Source organism: Chiloscyllium punctatum, chromosome 38 (assembly GCF_047496795.1).
Source record: "Chiloscyllium punctatum isolate Juve2018m chromosome 38, sChiPun1.3, whole genome shotgun sequence".
In the NCBI taxonomy this organism is placed as follows: domain Eukaryota; kingdom Metazoa; phylum Chordata; class Chondrichthyes; order Orectolobiformes; family Hemiscylliidae; genus Chiloscyllium; species Chiloscyllium punctatum.
The window spans coordinates 12,884,308-12,901,216 of NC_092776.1; the positions used below are offsets into that span (position 1 = coordinate 12,884,308).

At 45.3% G+C, this 16,909-nt stretch overlaps 1 protein-coding gene across 2 annotated transcripts in view; it reads right to left on the reverse strand.

The window, feature by feature from the left end:
- The window catches only part of LOC140463354 (slit homolog 1 protein-like), a 334,431-nt gene that overhangs the window by 208,769 nt on the left and 108,753 nt on the right, over positions 1 to 16,909 (reverse strand). For both annotated transcript variants that reach the window (XM_072557191.1, XM_072557190.1), the window contains exons 5-6: positions 3,649 to 3,720; positions 446 to 517 (exon numbers count right to left, since the gene is read on the reverse strand). In XM_072557191.1, coding sequence (XP_072413292.1) covers positions 446 to 517; positions 3,649 to 3,720 — 144 coding nt within the window. The remainder of the gene's footprint in view (positions 1 to 445; positions 518 to 3,648; positions 3,721 to 16,909) is intronic.

Sequence of the window (16,909 nt, forward strand, 5' to 3'; positions counted from 1 at the left end):
CCTTTTGATTTTATTTCCTTCAATTGTAGCAAAGGAAAGAAAGATCCTGTATTCCTATCGCATCTTTTATCATTACAGGACCTTTGAAAGCCATGCACAGTCAATGAGGCACACTTAGACTTTAACATCGCCAAAAAGAGACATGAAGTTTAAGATTTTCATCATGGAGCTGGTGGATTTAAATTCAACTTTTAAAAACCTAAAACTTAAAACTATTCTCAACAATAATCCATCTCGCTCACTGATGCTCTTTAGATGTTGTCCTTGCCTGATCTGGTCCATATGTGACTCCAGACCCATAGCAACGTGGTTGACTCTTAGCTGTTCACTGAAATAGTCAAGCCGGACACCCAGTCCAAGGGCCATTGGGAATCAGTAACAAATTCTGAGCATATCAGTCACGTTCCATGACAGAATATAAAAAAAGAGTATGGGAAAGACTTACAGAACCTCCAGGCTCCTGAGGGCTCGGAACGCCCCTTCCTCAATGCAAGTAATTTGGTTTTTATCAAGTTGCCTGTTGTAAAAGAGAGACAAGGAATATTGAGGCCATTAAAGTGAAACCATAAACATTCAGGCCACTTATCTACATTTTGTCTTTGCTAGGCCCTAAGCCTTAGGCCATGAACAAACCTGTAAAGATTTCTTTCTGTCGTTGACATGTTACTCTGATGTTTGGCCTCGTACTACTTACAACCTTTTCTACGGGCTCTGCTTTTTACATCAAGAGCTTTGAATTCCTTTCTTCTTTCATCATCTGAGATAGTCAGACCACTGGTCAGGGGGAAGGCACAGAGCGCGAGAGAAGATGAGAGGTGGATGGAGAGTGGGAAAGATGAACTGAAGCCGGGAATAAATAGGGAGAGATGGAAAATGTGAGAGATGGATGAAACATTGGAGAGAAATGGAGAGCTGGATAGAAAGCAGAAGAGATAGTTGGACAGAGACTGAAAGAGGTAAGCAGAAGAATAGGACAGCAAACAACCTAACATTGAGAGAGTGCACAAAATGGGCAGAGAAAGAGGGAGACACAGAAATCCAATGACACAGAGTGCAGATGGAGAGAGTAACGGGGAGTTAAAAATAGAGATGGAGTTAGAGGCAATAAAGAGAGGAACTGAATTGAGAAAGATAGGATTGGAGATGGAGTAATGACGGAGAAAAAGACAGAGTGAAGTAGATGGAGAGGACAAAGGGGTAAACAGTGCTTTCTAATGTGTGGGTGGCATGGTGGTACAGTGAGTGGTTAGCACTGCTGCCTCACAGCACCAGAGACCCGGGCTCAATTCCCGCCTCAGGCGACTGACTGTGTGGAGTTTGCACATTCTCCCCGTGTCTTGCTTGGGTTTCCTCCGGGTGCTCCGGTTTCCTCCCACAGTCCAAAGATGTGCAGGTCAGGTGAATTGACCATGCTAAAATTGCCCGTAGTGTTAGGGGCAGGGGTAAATGTAGGGGAATGGGTCTGGGTGGGTTGCGCTTCGGCGGGTCGGTGCGGACTTGTTGGGCCGAAGGGCCTGTTCCCACACTGTAAGTCATCGAATCTAATGTTTTATGAAAGATAGATTTTCTCAACGACATACAGTGCTACTTATTTTAAATCACTCCCATTGATTTCATTCACCACTAACACACAGCTGGGTCAAGAATTACAGTTGAGCTGGAAGTTAATCTCTGAGCCAACGACCATTGACCTTTAGCAGGGAAGAAACATTGATTTTGTCTTATTTTTGGTCTTGTTTAGGAAGAAGGACTAATATTGACATTGGAACTGACCTGGGAAATGGCAGGATTGCTTTCTGTTATTCCCATCATGAGGATTTTGATCAAATCAAAATTTAATCCCCCAAAAAGTTCAGATGTACTTTGAACGTTCGATTTCAATTTTCTTTGAACACTCTTTGTTGATTCAATAAATATTGGAGATGGAGGAGAATAGGCTGTTTGCCTGAGTGAGGCCAAGAGGTCATGCATCTGAACCTGCAGGAATCCATCCATACAAAGTTACCATTGACCTGAAACTGAACTGGACTAGCCGTATCAATACTGTGGTTACAAGAACACATCAGAGGCTTGAAATCCTGCAGCAAATAACTCACTTCCTGGTTCTCCAAAAGCCAATCCGCCAGCTACAAGGCACACGTCAGAAGGGTTACAGAATACTACCCACTTGCCTGGATGAGTGCAGTCCCAACAATTCAGGAAGCATAACACCATCCACAATTTAGCAGCCCACTTGATTGGCATCCCATCTTACAGCTTAAATATTCATTCCCTGCACCACCGATAGACTGTGGCAGTAGCGTGTACCATCTGCAGCAACCCACCTAGACATGTCCAACAGCATCTTTCAAACCTATGATCTCTCTCACCTTGAAAGACAAGGACACCAGATACATGGGATCACTACATTCTGGAACCCATATTATAGGAGGGATGTGACTGTACTGGAGACAGTGCCGAGGAGATGTACCAGAATGGTACCTGGGCGGGTGTGAAGAGAGATTGGGTAGACCGGGCTTGTTTTCCTTAGAGCAGAAGAAATTGGGAAGGGGCGTGATTGAGATATTTAAACTTATGAGGGGCAGAGACAGGGTATAGAGGAAGAAACTTTTCCCCTTGATGGAGGGATTAATGACTAGATTTAAGACAAGGGGCAAAAGGTTTAGAGGAGATGTGAAAAAGAAATGTTTTTACCCAGAGGGTGGTAGGAATCTGGAACTCACTGCCTGTAAGGGTGGTAGAGGGAGAAACTCACTGAAACTGAAGAAGTATTTAGATGTTCACTTGCGATGCCAAGGCATACAAGGCTATAGACCAAGAGCTGGAAAATGGGATTAGAATAGTTAGGCAGTTATTTCTGACCAGCATGGACACAATGGGCCAAAGGGTCTTTTTCTATATTGTAGATCTTTATGACGCTATGATCACCACCTACAAGTTCCCCTCCAGGTCACACACCATTCTCAATTGGAAATATATCAATGTTGCTTTGTTATCAGAGGGTCAAAATCCTACACTTTCACCATATGCCTTCATCTACACCCTGAGGACTATAGTGGTCAAGGAAGGCAGCTCACATCACGTTCTCCAAGGTAATGGGGTATGGGCAATAAATGCCTACCCAGCCAGCAAAGCAACCATGCATCTCTCTGAAAGGGAGCAATTTCTGGTTTGTTGGGTGTGTGTGCAATCTAACCATTGCTCCTTGACATTCAAAAATGCTACTATCACTGAATCCCACTTTATCAATATCCTGGGCATTACCATTGACCAGAAACTTAACCAGACTAGCTATAAACTCAGTAGACACAAGAGCAGGTCAGAGACTAGGAATCCTGCAACAAGTAGCTCACTTCCTGATTTCCCTCCTGATATCCTTTTAGCAAAGGATAATGAGTGCCACTGGAATCAAGAGTCACAAACTGAAATCTGAGTGAACAGGTATGTTTCTGAGCTGCTCTTCCAAAGGAAAGACTTAATCAGCATACCGCTGAGGGGACAGAATCTTACTAATGTAGCAGAGGGGTAACATATGGCCTCTCAGTGGGGATGAGCCAGAGGGACAGAGAAGGCAGTGCAGGAAAGGTCTTGAAGAGCAATGTAGAGAGAGGTTTGACCGGAAGGAAGCTTAGATCTGGCTGTACTCACAGATTCTTGAGGTCAGTTGCTCCACGGAAGGCCTTCCTGGGAATAGCCTGGATGAAATTTTCACTCAGATCCCTGTGAAAATATCAGATTCCACATTACTCTGTGTAACTATCATTAACTCCTGTTTCTAACATGCCAGTATCATTCTGTAAGGTTACTGTAAGTCCATCACTCAACCTTCTACTCATTCAGGATCTTAGGCCAGAATTTGTTTTGCTCCTGTTGGAGTGGGTATGGCAGATGAGGGTGGGTTGTGAGAATCTAAACATTGCCCTTGACATTCAATCGTGCTACTATCACTGAATCCCCCATAATCAATAAATATCCTGGGCATTACCATTCACCAGAAACTGATTTGGACTAGCTATAATCTCAGTCAGAATCTAGGAATCATGCAGCAAGTAACTTACTCCCTGATTCCCCTGGGTCTGTCCACTATCCACACGGCACACATCAGGAGTCAGGTCTGGATGGGAGCAATTCTAACCACATTCAAGAAGCTCCACAACATCAAGGACAAAGCAGCCAGCATGACTGGCATCTCATTCACGACCTCAAACATCCACTCCCTCCACCACCAACACACAGTGGCAGCAACATGTATCATTCACAAGCTGCACTGCAGCAGCTCACCAAGGTTCCTTTGACAGCACCTTCTAAACCCACAATCACTCCCACCTAGCAGGGACTAGGGCAGAAGATACATGGGAACACTCCCAGCCCCTGCAAGTCCCCCTCTAAGCCACTCACTATCCTGACTTGGAAATAAATCACTGTTCCTTCGCTGTCACAGGATCAAATCCTGTAACTCCCTCCCTAACAGGACTGTGGGTATCCCTCCACCCAAAGATTGCAGTGGTTCAGGACGTCAGCTCGCCACCATCTTCTCAACGGCAACTGGGGACAGATAATAAATGCTGGCCCACTCAGTGACACCATCCCATGACTGAATAAAACAAATCAATAATCAGGGGAAGGGCAGAGACCTTTTTTTCTGGATGGTATGGTTGGAGTCTCCATCTTGGAGATGGGAAGTTATATAATTAAAGAAACGCCATTGGATCAGAAATCCAGATGCTCAGGCTAATGCTCTGGGGTTAAAGTCCCACTATGGCAACTGGTGAAATTTAAACTCAACAAAAAAAAACCTGGATTAAAAAGCTAGCCTCAGTAATGATGACTATGAAACCACAATCCAACATCCATCTTGCTCACTAATGTGCTACAAGAATGAAAGTCTGGGCTCCCTCTGAGTCTAGATCCACCTGTAAGAGGTCAATACTTAACTGTGGGCTGTTGATACATATCAGGAGGAAGGCAACTCAACACCACCTCCTTATGGGTAATTAGGGGTGGGCATTAAATGAAACCACTTGGTTGCCTTTAAAAACCCACTAAATTCACTAGTGTTCATTAGGGAAAGATATCCTTACCCAGTCTGGCCTACACATGACCCCAGACCCACAGCGATGTAGTTGTCTTTACAATGGCCCAACAAACTGCCTGGTTATGTTCAACATTAGGAACTCACCACCATATCCTCAAGAGGAATTTGGAACGGCCAATAAGTGCTGGCCCAGCCAGTGACACCCATATCTCGTGAACAAATGAAAGAAAACCTCCATGAATGTACCTGAGCATCTGTAGCACATCCTTCATAGAGCTCTTAGTCTCCCTCCTGCTGGTTCCCTTAGTGAACAGTTTTAGTGATGCACATATTCTCTATGGTTCCTCAAGTACACAATAGCCACTTATTGTGCAACAAAGAAGCTCAGTTGGATCGCCTCATTTGCTTTGTAATTGATCAGTTGCCAGTGTTGGACTGTTAGCTCTTCAATAGTAATCACACTCCTCCTTCCCCTCCTTCTTGTTCTCTCTCTCTCTCTCCAAACTGAGTCCCTGGCCTCTCCAGCAAGATTTCTCAGCCTCTCAGCAGAGGCTGAGATTTGAGACGGACACTCTGCTGTACTCTCCTTAAAAGTGGTTGAAAGTCAACATTAAAACAGATGAAAGATAGGGTACTAATCTGACAGGGCTCTCTGTGGAGATGGGCTTTGATCCCTGGTTTGTCCAGGATAAGTGGAAGTTTCTGGAAGTCTGGTTTATTCAATTCGCTAAATAAATTGTGTTAGGATTTGGAGACAATTGTTATTAATCTTCCTGCAGCTATTCATGAACCTTCTGTCACCACAAAGCGAATATTACAACTCACATCAGGCTTTGTGCTGATCCCAAACCTTTCCTAATACAACCTGCTCCCACTCTGATCCCACTCCTGTCCCTGCCCAATCTCAATCCCATCCCTTGCTCTCTGGTCCAAAAATAAGGTGGACATTTCTGACCTGGCAGGACTTTTCTGATTCAGTCACAGGATGTGAACGTTGCTGACAAGACCAGCATGCATTGCCCTCCCCTCACTATCCTTGAGAAGAAGAGGTGGCTCACCACCTCCTTGAACTGGTGGAGTCCATGTGCATCATGATTATTCATAGACATTTTGATACAAGGAGTAACTTCATGGACCATTCCAGAGGGAAGTGAAGTGACAAGACATTGCTGTCCGGGAGGCCTGACTGGATAAGACTTCCTTCCCAGAGCAGATTTACCCAGGATGTTGCCCGAGCTGGAGAGTTTCAGTGATGAAGAGAGAATGAACAGATTGGGGTTGTTTTCCTCAGAGCAGAGAGGGGACATGATTGAAATGCATAAAATAAGGAGGGCCATAGACAGGGAGAAACCTTTCCCCTTGATGGAAGGATCAATGACCAGGGGATCACAGATTTAAGAAGGTTTAGAGGATATGTGAGGAAAGGCTGGGTGTAGTGTAGTGTAGTGCCTGGCTTGCTGTGTACCCAGTACCCAGAGGGTGGTTGGAATCTGGAATTCTCTGCCTACAAGGGTGGTAGAGGCAGGAAACCTCATCACATTGAGGAAGTATTTAGATATGCATTTGCAATATCTAAGGCTATGGTTGAAGTGCTGGAAAAAGGGATTGGAATAGGTAGGTGGCTGTTTTTGACTGTTTCACAATGGGCCAAAAGACCTTTATCTGTGCAGTAGATCTCTGAGATTGACGATCCAGATGGGGTGTTCCGACATCCCAGTAGTTCCATGGTTATCTGTATTATTATAGATTTTTGATTCCAGTCTTATTTATTTGTCTGAATTTAAACTCCCCCACATACCAGAATAGGATTGAAATTAACATCTGTGCTTCTTCAGTCAAAGATTCCCATTACTTTTCCTGGGGAGATGATGATATTGTGATAATGTCACAGAGTTACTAATCCAGTAGACCCAAGATAATGGTCTGGGGACATGGTAGCAGCTGACAGAATTTGTAATTCATTAATCTGTGTTATAAAGTTAAAGCCATTAATAATGGTTACTGCAAATCTACCATTAATGATTGTTAAATCATGTTCTGGTTTATTAATGCCCTTTTGGGAAGGAAATCTGCCATCCTTACCTGGTCTGGCTTATATGTGACTCCAGACCCACAGCAACACAGTTTGACTCTTAGCTGACCTCTAGAATTGCCAAGTCAAATCATGGGATAGTCAATAAACGCAAGCCTTGTCAGCAATGTCCACATCCCGTGAAAGTAATATGACCAACATGCTACACTACCCCAACCCTGGTTACAGACAAAAAAACTGCAGATGCTGGAATCCAAGGTAGACAGGCAGGAGGCTGGAAGAACACAGCAAGTCAGGCAGCATCAGGAGGGGGAGAAGTCAACGTTTTGTATGTAATCCTTCCTGAAACATCAACTTCTGCACCTCCTGATGCTGCCTGGCGTGCTGTGTTCTTCCAGCCTCCTGCTTGTCTACAGTACGAAATCCTAGCACAGTACAAATTAGACTTAGTTGCACAACCTTCAGAAGGTGTGAGGAAATAAATGGAAAAATCCACTGACAAAAGAGATAGTGAAGAAACTGACTGTGATCCAGGATCAGAAGTATCAATGGAGACCACTTGGTCTTTTGAACTGTAACTATGCAAACTAGGAAATTCAGGTTCTATAGATGAAAGGGATGATAGAATATGCCCATGTCACTAAGATATGACAAGCAATCTAAGGACTCACCACTACCCCATCTCAACCTGAGCTAGGCTCAAAACCTGTGTTCTCACTTATGGGAAAGACCAAAGTGAGTGATTGTATACCCATTTTAATATCATTAACATATTTAATGAGGAGCTCAGAAGCAATTTCTTTTCTCTGAGACTGGTTGGAGTGTGGAACTCATTACCTCACGTTGCAGAATAGCATTGAATCATAGAATTGTACAGCACAGGTTGAGACCGTTGAGCTATTCAGAATCTGTGCTTACTCTCCAGAGGGACAACATCATGAGTTTCATTCCCCCAGCTCTCTCCCCACAACTTGCTAATTTTACTTTCATTCATTCAATTCTCTTTTAAAGCTTTGTATTGAAACCGGACACCCACCCAAACATGTGACAATAATGTTGGCCTTCTCATTGACGCCCGTTTAAGAAGTAAAAAAAAAACCTCAAGTGTGCAGCAAGTCCCAAATCCTAATGACTCATTACATTCAGATGACTTTCCCCAAATGGCTCCTTTGCTAGTCACCTTAAAACCTCTTTACTTATCGAAGCCCGTCATGATTCTGAACGCCTCAATCAAATTTCTTCTGTATTTTCTCTTTGCAAGAGAGAACAGCTTCTCCGGTTGTCCAAGTGACTGACGTCCCTTGTGGCAGGGACCACTCTCGCAAACCTCTCCTGCACATTTGCAGGGGGTGCATTTAGAGGGATGTACATTTAATGGAGAAACAAATGGAGCAATGTGCAATCAGGTTTGTGACGGGGAGCAGGAGGATGCTGTGGAGCTTGAACGTTGCAGAGCTGAGATTAACACACTGGAGCTCTCCTGTGCTGCAGTCTCAGACGGTGGTGAGTTCCATTTCCTATTCTGCAAGATGTGTGTTGCCCACACTCCCCAGGTAGTCTCGACAGCTGCAACAATTTTTCTCTTCCTTGTTAACAGGCGGCCAATCCTTTGACAGACGGGCACGCCATGGAAACCTGATTTGTTTCCGTCTTGAATACATCGTTTGATTCACTTGCTTGACTGTCACAGACAGACACAGGTGTGCCTGAGTTCTGGAGAGGAGGAGGGAGCCACAGTCTCTTAAAAATAAAAATCTGTGTCCATGAAGCTTTTCAGGGCATTCCGAGACCTCCAAAGGCGCTATAGAAATGCAAGACCTTTTCTGCTCTCTGCATCAGGCAGCTCAGTAAAATCCCCGAAAGACAGCGATATCATTCAGAATTCATCTGACCCAATTATTCAATGGACTAAGAACATGAGATGGATTTTAGCATGGATACGTGCCAGATAATTTTAACAGTAGGATCTGAAACGCTAACATGAAAATCAGATCTCTGTTAACCAGAGTGGAAGAGACAAAGTGTTGGACTGATTATTGACTGTACACTGACAGTGTGGCGTGTATATATCAGTCAGGGTAATTGTACGTGGCAAAGGGGCCCAGGGGCACTGGGATATTTTAACACTCCGTGACCCAGTTGTACATTGGATGTAGCATCAGGTAATGCTTCACCAAACCAGAGATTCTAGCCATGGTTCAGTGGATGATTTCTGTGCTCAGGGCTCCATGTTAGAAGGACGGATTTGCGGAACTGTACTTGTTTTCACTGAAGACTCTGACAGAAGCTAGCCCAGTCCAGAGAAAAGACTGTCTCTGTGAGAGAATACATTGCTAGATCAGATTCCTTACAGTGTGGAAACAAGCCCTTTGGCCCAACAAGTCCACAGCGACCCTCTGAAGAGTAACCCATTTCCCTCTGACTAATGCACCTAACGTTATGGGCAACTTAACATGGCCAATTCACCATCTTTGGGCTTCGGATATCTTTGAAATATTGCTAAAGGTTGAGATGGCATCAACACTGCCTCACTGTGCCAGAGATGGGTTCAACACCATGCTCGGGTGGCTGTGTGGAGTTTTCACATTTTCCCCTTGTCTGTGTGGGTTTCCTTCAGGTGCTCTGATTCCCTCCCACAGTCCAAAGAGGTGCAAGTGGGGTGGATTGGCCGTGCTAAATTTTCCATAGTGTCCAGGGATGTACTGGCTCGTGGGATATCCATGGGGAATGAAGGGTTTCAGGGATACTGTATCGGAGGGGATTGGGTCCGGGTGGGATGCTCTTCAGAGGGTCAGTGTGGATGTGATGGGCCAAATGGCCTGCTTCCACACTGTTAGGATTCTATGATGGGGGTGCCACTGTGCTCTCTGTTTTGAGCAAGTGCATCCCTCATGATTAGAGGGTCCATTACTGGGCACCAAGTAACAGAAAGGATGTTGGAAAAAAATGTTGGGGGTAGAGATTCCAGTTATGAGGATAGATCAAAGAAGTTGGGGGGCAACTTTCTTTTGAGAAGTTTAAGAGGCAATTTGATTGAGGTGCTCAAAAATAATGAGGGGTTTAGACAGAGCAGATAGGGAGACACTGTCTACTGGCAGAACGGTCAAGAACCTGAGGGCATTGAGTCAAGGTGAATGGCGAAAGAACAGACAGCAACATAAGGAAACACATTTTGATGCAGCTAGTTGTTAAATATCTTCAAGTCATTGCCTGAGAGTGTGCTTGAAGCAGATTCAATCAGACCTTTCGAGAGAAAATTGTGTCAGTACCTGAAGATGGAAGATGCATGGCCTTGAGGGTGGAGAAACAGGACTGGCTGAGATTCTCTTGCAGAGGGCTGCCATGAACACAATGGGCTGAATGGCCTTCTTAATGCTGTAACTAGATTATGATCCTAGGTTCTGGCATAGAGAACAAGGAGCCACAATCTTAAAATGAGTGCTATGCTGCCCTGGATGAAATCTGGAAGGACATTCTCAAACATAAATTGGGGAAATCTGGAATCTTCTGCTTCAAAAGCCAAGGCCTGCTGGAGGGTGAGAGGGGTCAACTGAAGCTTTCCATACTGGGATTGAGAATAACTTTTGGTGACAGTGTTAAAAGTTAATGAGCCAAGGTGGGTGAAGCATGGGTCATTCCCAATCTCTTTGAGTGATAGAACAGGTTTGAGGGGCTGAATGGTCTGCTCGTGATGTTCCTAAGTGGATCTGCATGGAACCTAAACCAACTTGAGTCTGCTTCCCATGAAACAGGAAAAGCAAATCCAGCTGGCGTTTCTGATCATGCCTCATAAGGGGCACCCTTATGAGGGGCACCCTCATAAGGGGCATCATGCATCATAAGGGGCACCTCCGAGGATATGTGGGGTGGGGGGAGTTATGTCAACAGGCACTAATACCAATAATAACTTTTATTTATCCAGCACCTGATATAATTGCAGAGAGGCCAGTATCCTGTCACCAAGTCACCCTTTATTTACATACACACTGTGCATGGACACTGACCTGCCTGCTCAGAGCCAGTCCCCAGACTGTCAGTGAGATCCACCGGGGTCCAATCACTACAGCACCTTCAATGTAGTAACACATCCTAAAGCACTGATCGGAGACATGAAAGGAAATCTTTATTTACACACGCACGGGGATTTGAGGACAGAGTGATCAAAGGTTCGGCTGAAGAATTACATTTGAAGAAGTTTATTAAAGAAGGAAAATAAGATGGAGAGGTGCAAGAAGGAAATTCCAAAGTGTGGGACCCAAGCAGATGAAGGGGTGACCACCCGGAGATTAAAGTCAGGAATGCAAAAGGGGCCAGACTGAGGAGAATCCAGTTATCCTGGAGAGCTCTGGGTCAGCAGGAGATTTACAGAAACAGGGAGGAGCTGAGGCGAGGGAGGGACTGCAAATCAGGATGAGAATTTTCAAATCAAGACTTACTTGACATGTGGGTGGTCAGCGAGAACAGAGGGTGAAAGGTGTTTGGGGCTTGCTGAGAGGTAAGAGCAGAAATTGGGATAATCTCAAGATTTCCCTGGAGAGAATGTCCAATGGGGGTACAGGAGCAATGATCAGGAAGCTTGGAACAATTCCATTGAGGTGTAAGAATAGCTGCATGATGTTCAGCGCCTCCACAGCCAAGTGCTAAAAATGGCTCCTTTTGTGGAAGAGCCTCTTCCAGCTACAGGTTGTTTTGCTATAATGCACGTTTCGTTAATGTGAATTCGCTGTAACATGGTGGATGAACTGGGGACACCGTTTCTAAATCACAAACATTTAAAGTGTGTGTTGGCTGTCATGCGATTACAGCAGCAATACTTTACGCGTTGTTTCTAAAGTGTAATTTTACTATAATGCAGGTTGCACAAGGGAGCAACCATCATGTTATAGAACTACCCATACTCCCCTTCTCTCTAGGCCCGAGTAATGGTGAGTGTTTCCTCACAGACTGTCTGCCATCTTTACTGTGGGCAATGATGCAGCCTGGCCTTTAGGATAGCAATGAGATTTGGGCACTCTGGACAGCATGTTGCTTTTATTAGTGGGTTAACCATCCTGAGCGCATGATTCAATCATTGGTCATTCAGAGTTGACTCTTATAGCTTCTTTGTCCAAGTGCAAGCCCAGTATTTTAAGGTGAGAGGAGAAAGGTTTAAAAAACACACAAAGGGTAACGTTTTTACACAGAGATTGGTTCATGTGTGGAAGGTACTTCCAGAGCAAATGGTGGATGTGGATACAGTTATGATGTTTAAAAGACATTTAGGTAAGTATGTGAATAAGAAATGTTTGGAGGGATATGGGTCAAATGCAGGCAGGTGGGACTAGTTTATTTTTGGGATTATGGTCATCATGCATTGGTTGGACCAAAGGATCTGTTTCTGTTTTGTATGAGTCTATGAATCTATGGGTATAGCCAAATCTTACCAAATTTGTCCCTTAAACACAGTTTCCATCCCAAAGGCCTGTCTCAGGTCTGATTTCCAGCCCACCTTACCATGCGCCATTCCCTAAACAACTTGCCATTCACAGAGATCCCAGAATTGACCAGCATCCCTGGAGCTGGAACCATCTTTAAAGTCACAATGTGCACCTGGACAAGCACCATCAGTCCAGAGGTGACCTGCACGGTTCCTGACATTTCCCCAGGGCAAAAGGTCTTCGGGTAGGCACTTAGATGTCCTGCTGGACGAGATGGGGCACAAGTGAGTGTGTGTGTGTGTGTGTGTGTGTGTGTGTGTGTGTGTGTGTATATGCATGTGTGTGAACGTGTGTGTGTGCGTGTGTGTGTGTGTGTTGGAGGTGGGGGTGGGGGGGGGGGGGGGGGGTTAGTTGTTGGTGGTGCTAGTCTTCCTGTTCTCCTGGAACCAGCCACGACACCAGACATTGCCAACCCGCCCTGATTCTTAGCTGTCTGGAGAAACACTCATCACTGTAGGAAGGAGGTCAGTGACCTTCTCCATTCTGCCAGTGTAAGTGTCACCATCTTCTCTCCAATACCTCACTCCCACTCGATCTCTGCCACTATACCCACCTCCCTCAAGGCTCTATCTCCACCACTCTCATATGGCCTGCAATTTCTGCCTACCCCCCCCAACCACCCCCATTGCCCTTACCCACCCTCACCCCTGACACTAGTAACCCTGTAATACCCTCTCAATTCAATTCAATCCATTTCAATTGGTCAATTGAAGGAATGGCAAATGGAATTTAATATGAGTATTGCATTTTTGAAAAAGAAACTACAATAGGGCTTATAAATTAATGGTGGGCCTTGGGAAGTGTTGTAGAACAGAGAGACCTAGGGGTTCAGGTACATAATTCTGAGATTTTCGTCAAGAAGATGGTTAAGAAGGCATTTAGCACACTTGCCTTCATTGCTCAGACCTTTGAGTCTAGGAGTTGGGATGTCATGTTGTGGTTGTACAGGACATTGGTGGGGCTTCTTTAGGAGTACTGTGTGCAGTTCTGGTCACCCTGTTATAGGGAGGATATTATTAAACTGGAGAGGGTTCAGAAAAGATTTACAAGGATGTTGCTAGGAACAGAAGGTTTGAGTTATAAAAGTAGACTGGAAAGGCTGGGACTTTTTTCACTGGGGTGTAGGAGGTTGAGGGATGACCTTATAGAGGTTTATGCAATCACGAGGGGCATAGATGAGATGGATAGCAAGGGTCTTTTTCCTAGGGTGGGGGATTTCAAAACTAGGGGGCACATTTTTAAAGTGAGGGGGGTAAGTTTTAAAAAGGACATCAGAGTCAACTTTTTTACATAGAGATTTGTATGTGGAATAAACTGCTGGAAGAAGTGGTAGATGCAGGCATAGTTACAACATTTAAAAGACATTTGGATAAATTTATGAATAGAAAAGGATTGGAGGGATATGGGCCAAATGCAGGCAAGTGGGGCTAGTTTAGTTTGGAAACATGATCAGCGTGGACTAGTTGGACCAAAGGGTCTGTTTCTGAGTTCTGACTCCTCATTCCTTACAAGCACAGGTTCCTGACTCTGATTGCGCAGGGCTTGGTATCAGAGGTTGCCCTTGACTTATAGTAAAAACAATGACTGCAGATGCTGAAAACCAAATACTGGATTAGTGGTGCTGGAAGAGCACAGCAGTTCAGGCAGCATCCAACGAGCAGCGAAATCGACGTTTCGGGTCCTGATGAAGGGCTTTTGTCCGAAACGTCGATTTCGCTGCTCGTTGGATGCTGCCTGAACTGCTGTGCTCTTCCAGCACCACTAATCCAGTACTTGACTTATAGTGCCAAGGCAATATTCCTTGACAGGACTGACACCTACTGTCAAGTGTTTCTCTGGCTGAAGGACAAAGCACAAAAAGGCAAGGCCAGGCAATGCAAGGCAGAGATGCTGTGAGCGTCGAGGTAGATTCAGAGGAAGTGAGCTCTGTAACAGCAAGTGAAGAGCCCAGAACTGCAGCCTGGCCCAGTCACTGAGCTGAGTGCGTGTGGCTGAGTGCACAGTGTCCTTGCTGCAGCATCACAATGATAGGTTTGGGTGTCACCTGAGGTGCAGCAGCATTGAAATACAGAAATGTACCCTAAGTGGATTGGAGATGTGCCTTGAGGGTTCTTCGAAGCTGGCACGTGTTGGATGCCAATGTTCTTGGATGTGGGGTACATGTGACCAATGCCCGTGGAGCTCGTCCTGAGACGTTAGTGCCTGGTGTCCAACATGGAAGGCTTTCACAGCAAGTGGAGCACTGAAGCTCTCAAGACCTTGCTCTGGTATCCCTGTCAAGCTTTTCTAAAGACTAGTGTTTTTTTGGCAAGATGGCAAGATTACAACTGGAGTAGTTATATGGCAGGTTGGGTTGTTAACAATAATGGACGCCAATTGCCAACATACCACTGCTCAGTGAGTCTTTTACTGCTCCACTTCAGGAACCCGTACAAAATGCAGTGAGATGATCTCAATGTTGAGATGGGCCACGCTTAACACCTTTCGAGATTCTACCACTCACTTCACCCTGAACCTGCAACAGTTCCACCCTTGGAATTTAAACTTAGTTCATTAAAAAAAAGGGTTACACCCGAAATGTTGACTTCTCCCCCTCCTGATGCTGCCTGGCTTGCTGTGTTCTTCCAGCCTCCTGCCTGTCTACTTTGGATTCATGATTTGGAGGTGCTGGTGTTGGACTGGGGTGCACAAAGTTAAAAATCACAAAACACCAGGTTATAGTCGAGAGTGTGGTGCTGGAAAAGCACAGCTAGTCAGGCAGCATCCGAGGAGCAGGAGAAGCCCCTCATCAGGATTGAGGCATGTGGGTTGGGGCTGAGAGATAAATGGGAAGGGGTTTTTTTGGGGGGGAGGTAGCTGGGAAAGCGATAGGTGGATGAAGGTGAGGGAGAAGATGATAGGTCAGAGGAGGGCAGTGATCTGGAGGGCGGGGTTGAGTTGGAGGCTTGGGACTGGGATAATGTGGGGGGAGGGGAAATGAGGAAGCTGTTGAAATCCACATTTATCCCACCTGGTTGCAGGGTCCCAAGGCAGAATATGAGGCGTTCCTCCTCCAGGCATTGGGTGGTAACGGTTTGGCGGTGAAGGAGGCCCAGGACCTGCATGTCCTTGAAGGAGTGGGAGGGGGAGTTGAAGTGTTCAGCCATGGGGCAGTGGGTCCCAGTGGGTGCGGGTGTCCCAGAGATGTTCTCTGAAATGATCTGCAATAAGGCGTCCTGTCTCCCCGAGGTAGATGAGACCACACCGGGTACAACGGATGCAGTAGATGACATTGGTCAGGTGTCAGGTCCACAACCACCTGATGAAGGAGCAGTATTCCGTAAACTAGTGTTTCCAAATAAACCTGTTGGACTATAACCTGGTGTTGTGTGATTTTTATTTTGGATTCCAGCATCTGCAGTTTTTTTTTTGTCTCTCATTAAAAACTCTGGCAATGAAGAGTTTGTGCTGGTAAAGGTGACCAAGGGTATACTTTCATCTGATATATTAAGGCTCCTTTAGACAGGAAACCTGTGTCGTTTGCCTAGACTGGGAATATAGTCGTGCTGGAGACAGTAAGGACTGCAGATGCTGGAAGTCAGCATCAATAGATGTGGAGCTGGGAATAGCACAGTAAGTCAGATAGCATCAGAGGAGCAGGAACTGGGGAGGGTTTCAGCCCTAAACCTTGACTTTCCTGCTCCTCGAATGCTGCCTGACCTGCTGTGCTTTTCCAGCTCCAATATAATTGTACTCTTGAATAAGTTCAGAAAAGGTGACCATAAAATGCAGGATAGTCATTAATCAATCCCATCAGGAATTCAGTCTTTATCCAGAGAGTTGGTGGTGGTGGGTGGGTGGGGGGGGACGGAATCAGGTGATTCCTGGGGGGTGGTTGAGGTGAATGAGGTGGAAATCTTTAAGAAGCAGTTACATAAACAAAGGGGAACCAAAGGAATAGGGAAAGAAAAGGTTAAGAATTTGAGATGACGTAGCATTAGGTGGAAGCCCCCTTGGAGCATAAACACCAACATTGATCATTTGGTCGTGTGTTTTTGTGCTGGGAATTCTATACGTGACTCCAATCCCCCCCTCAATCTTACCCTTCCTCTGAACTCGCTTGTTTGCATGAAAGAAATCTCCATTGGCGGATGAGGAAGACCTGAAACCAACCTCTCAGGGCAATTGGGAATGGACAACAAATACCAGCCTTGCCAGTGACGCACCACCCAACAGATCATTAAACTGGCAGAGTCCCTATCTCCAAAATAGGATTTCCATTGCTCTGAACTGATGGCTTCTATCACTGTGTTAAGGATGTGTCACACCCATTATTTGTGAAACATTCACTGAAAAAAATGACTGTGGGGCCTGCAGTTAATGATG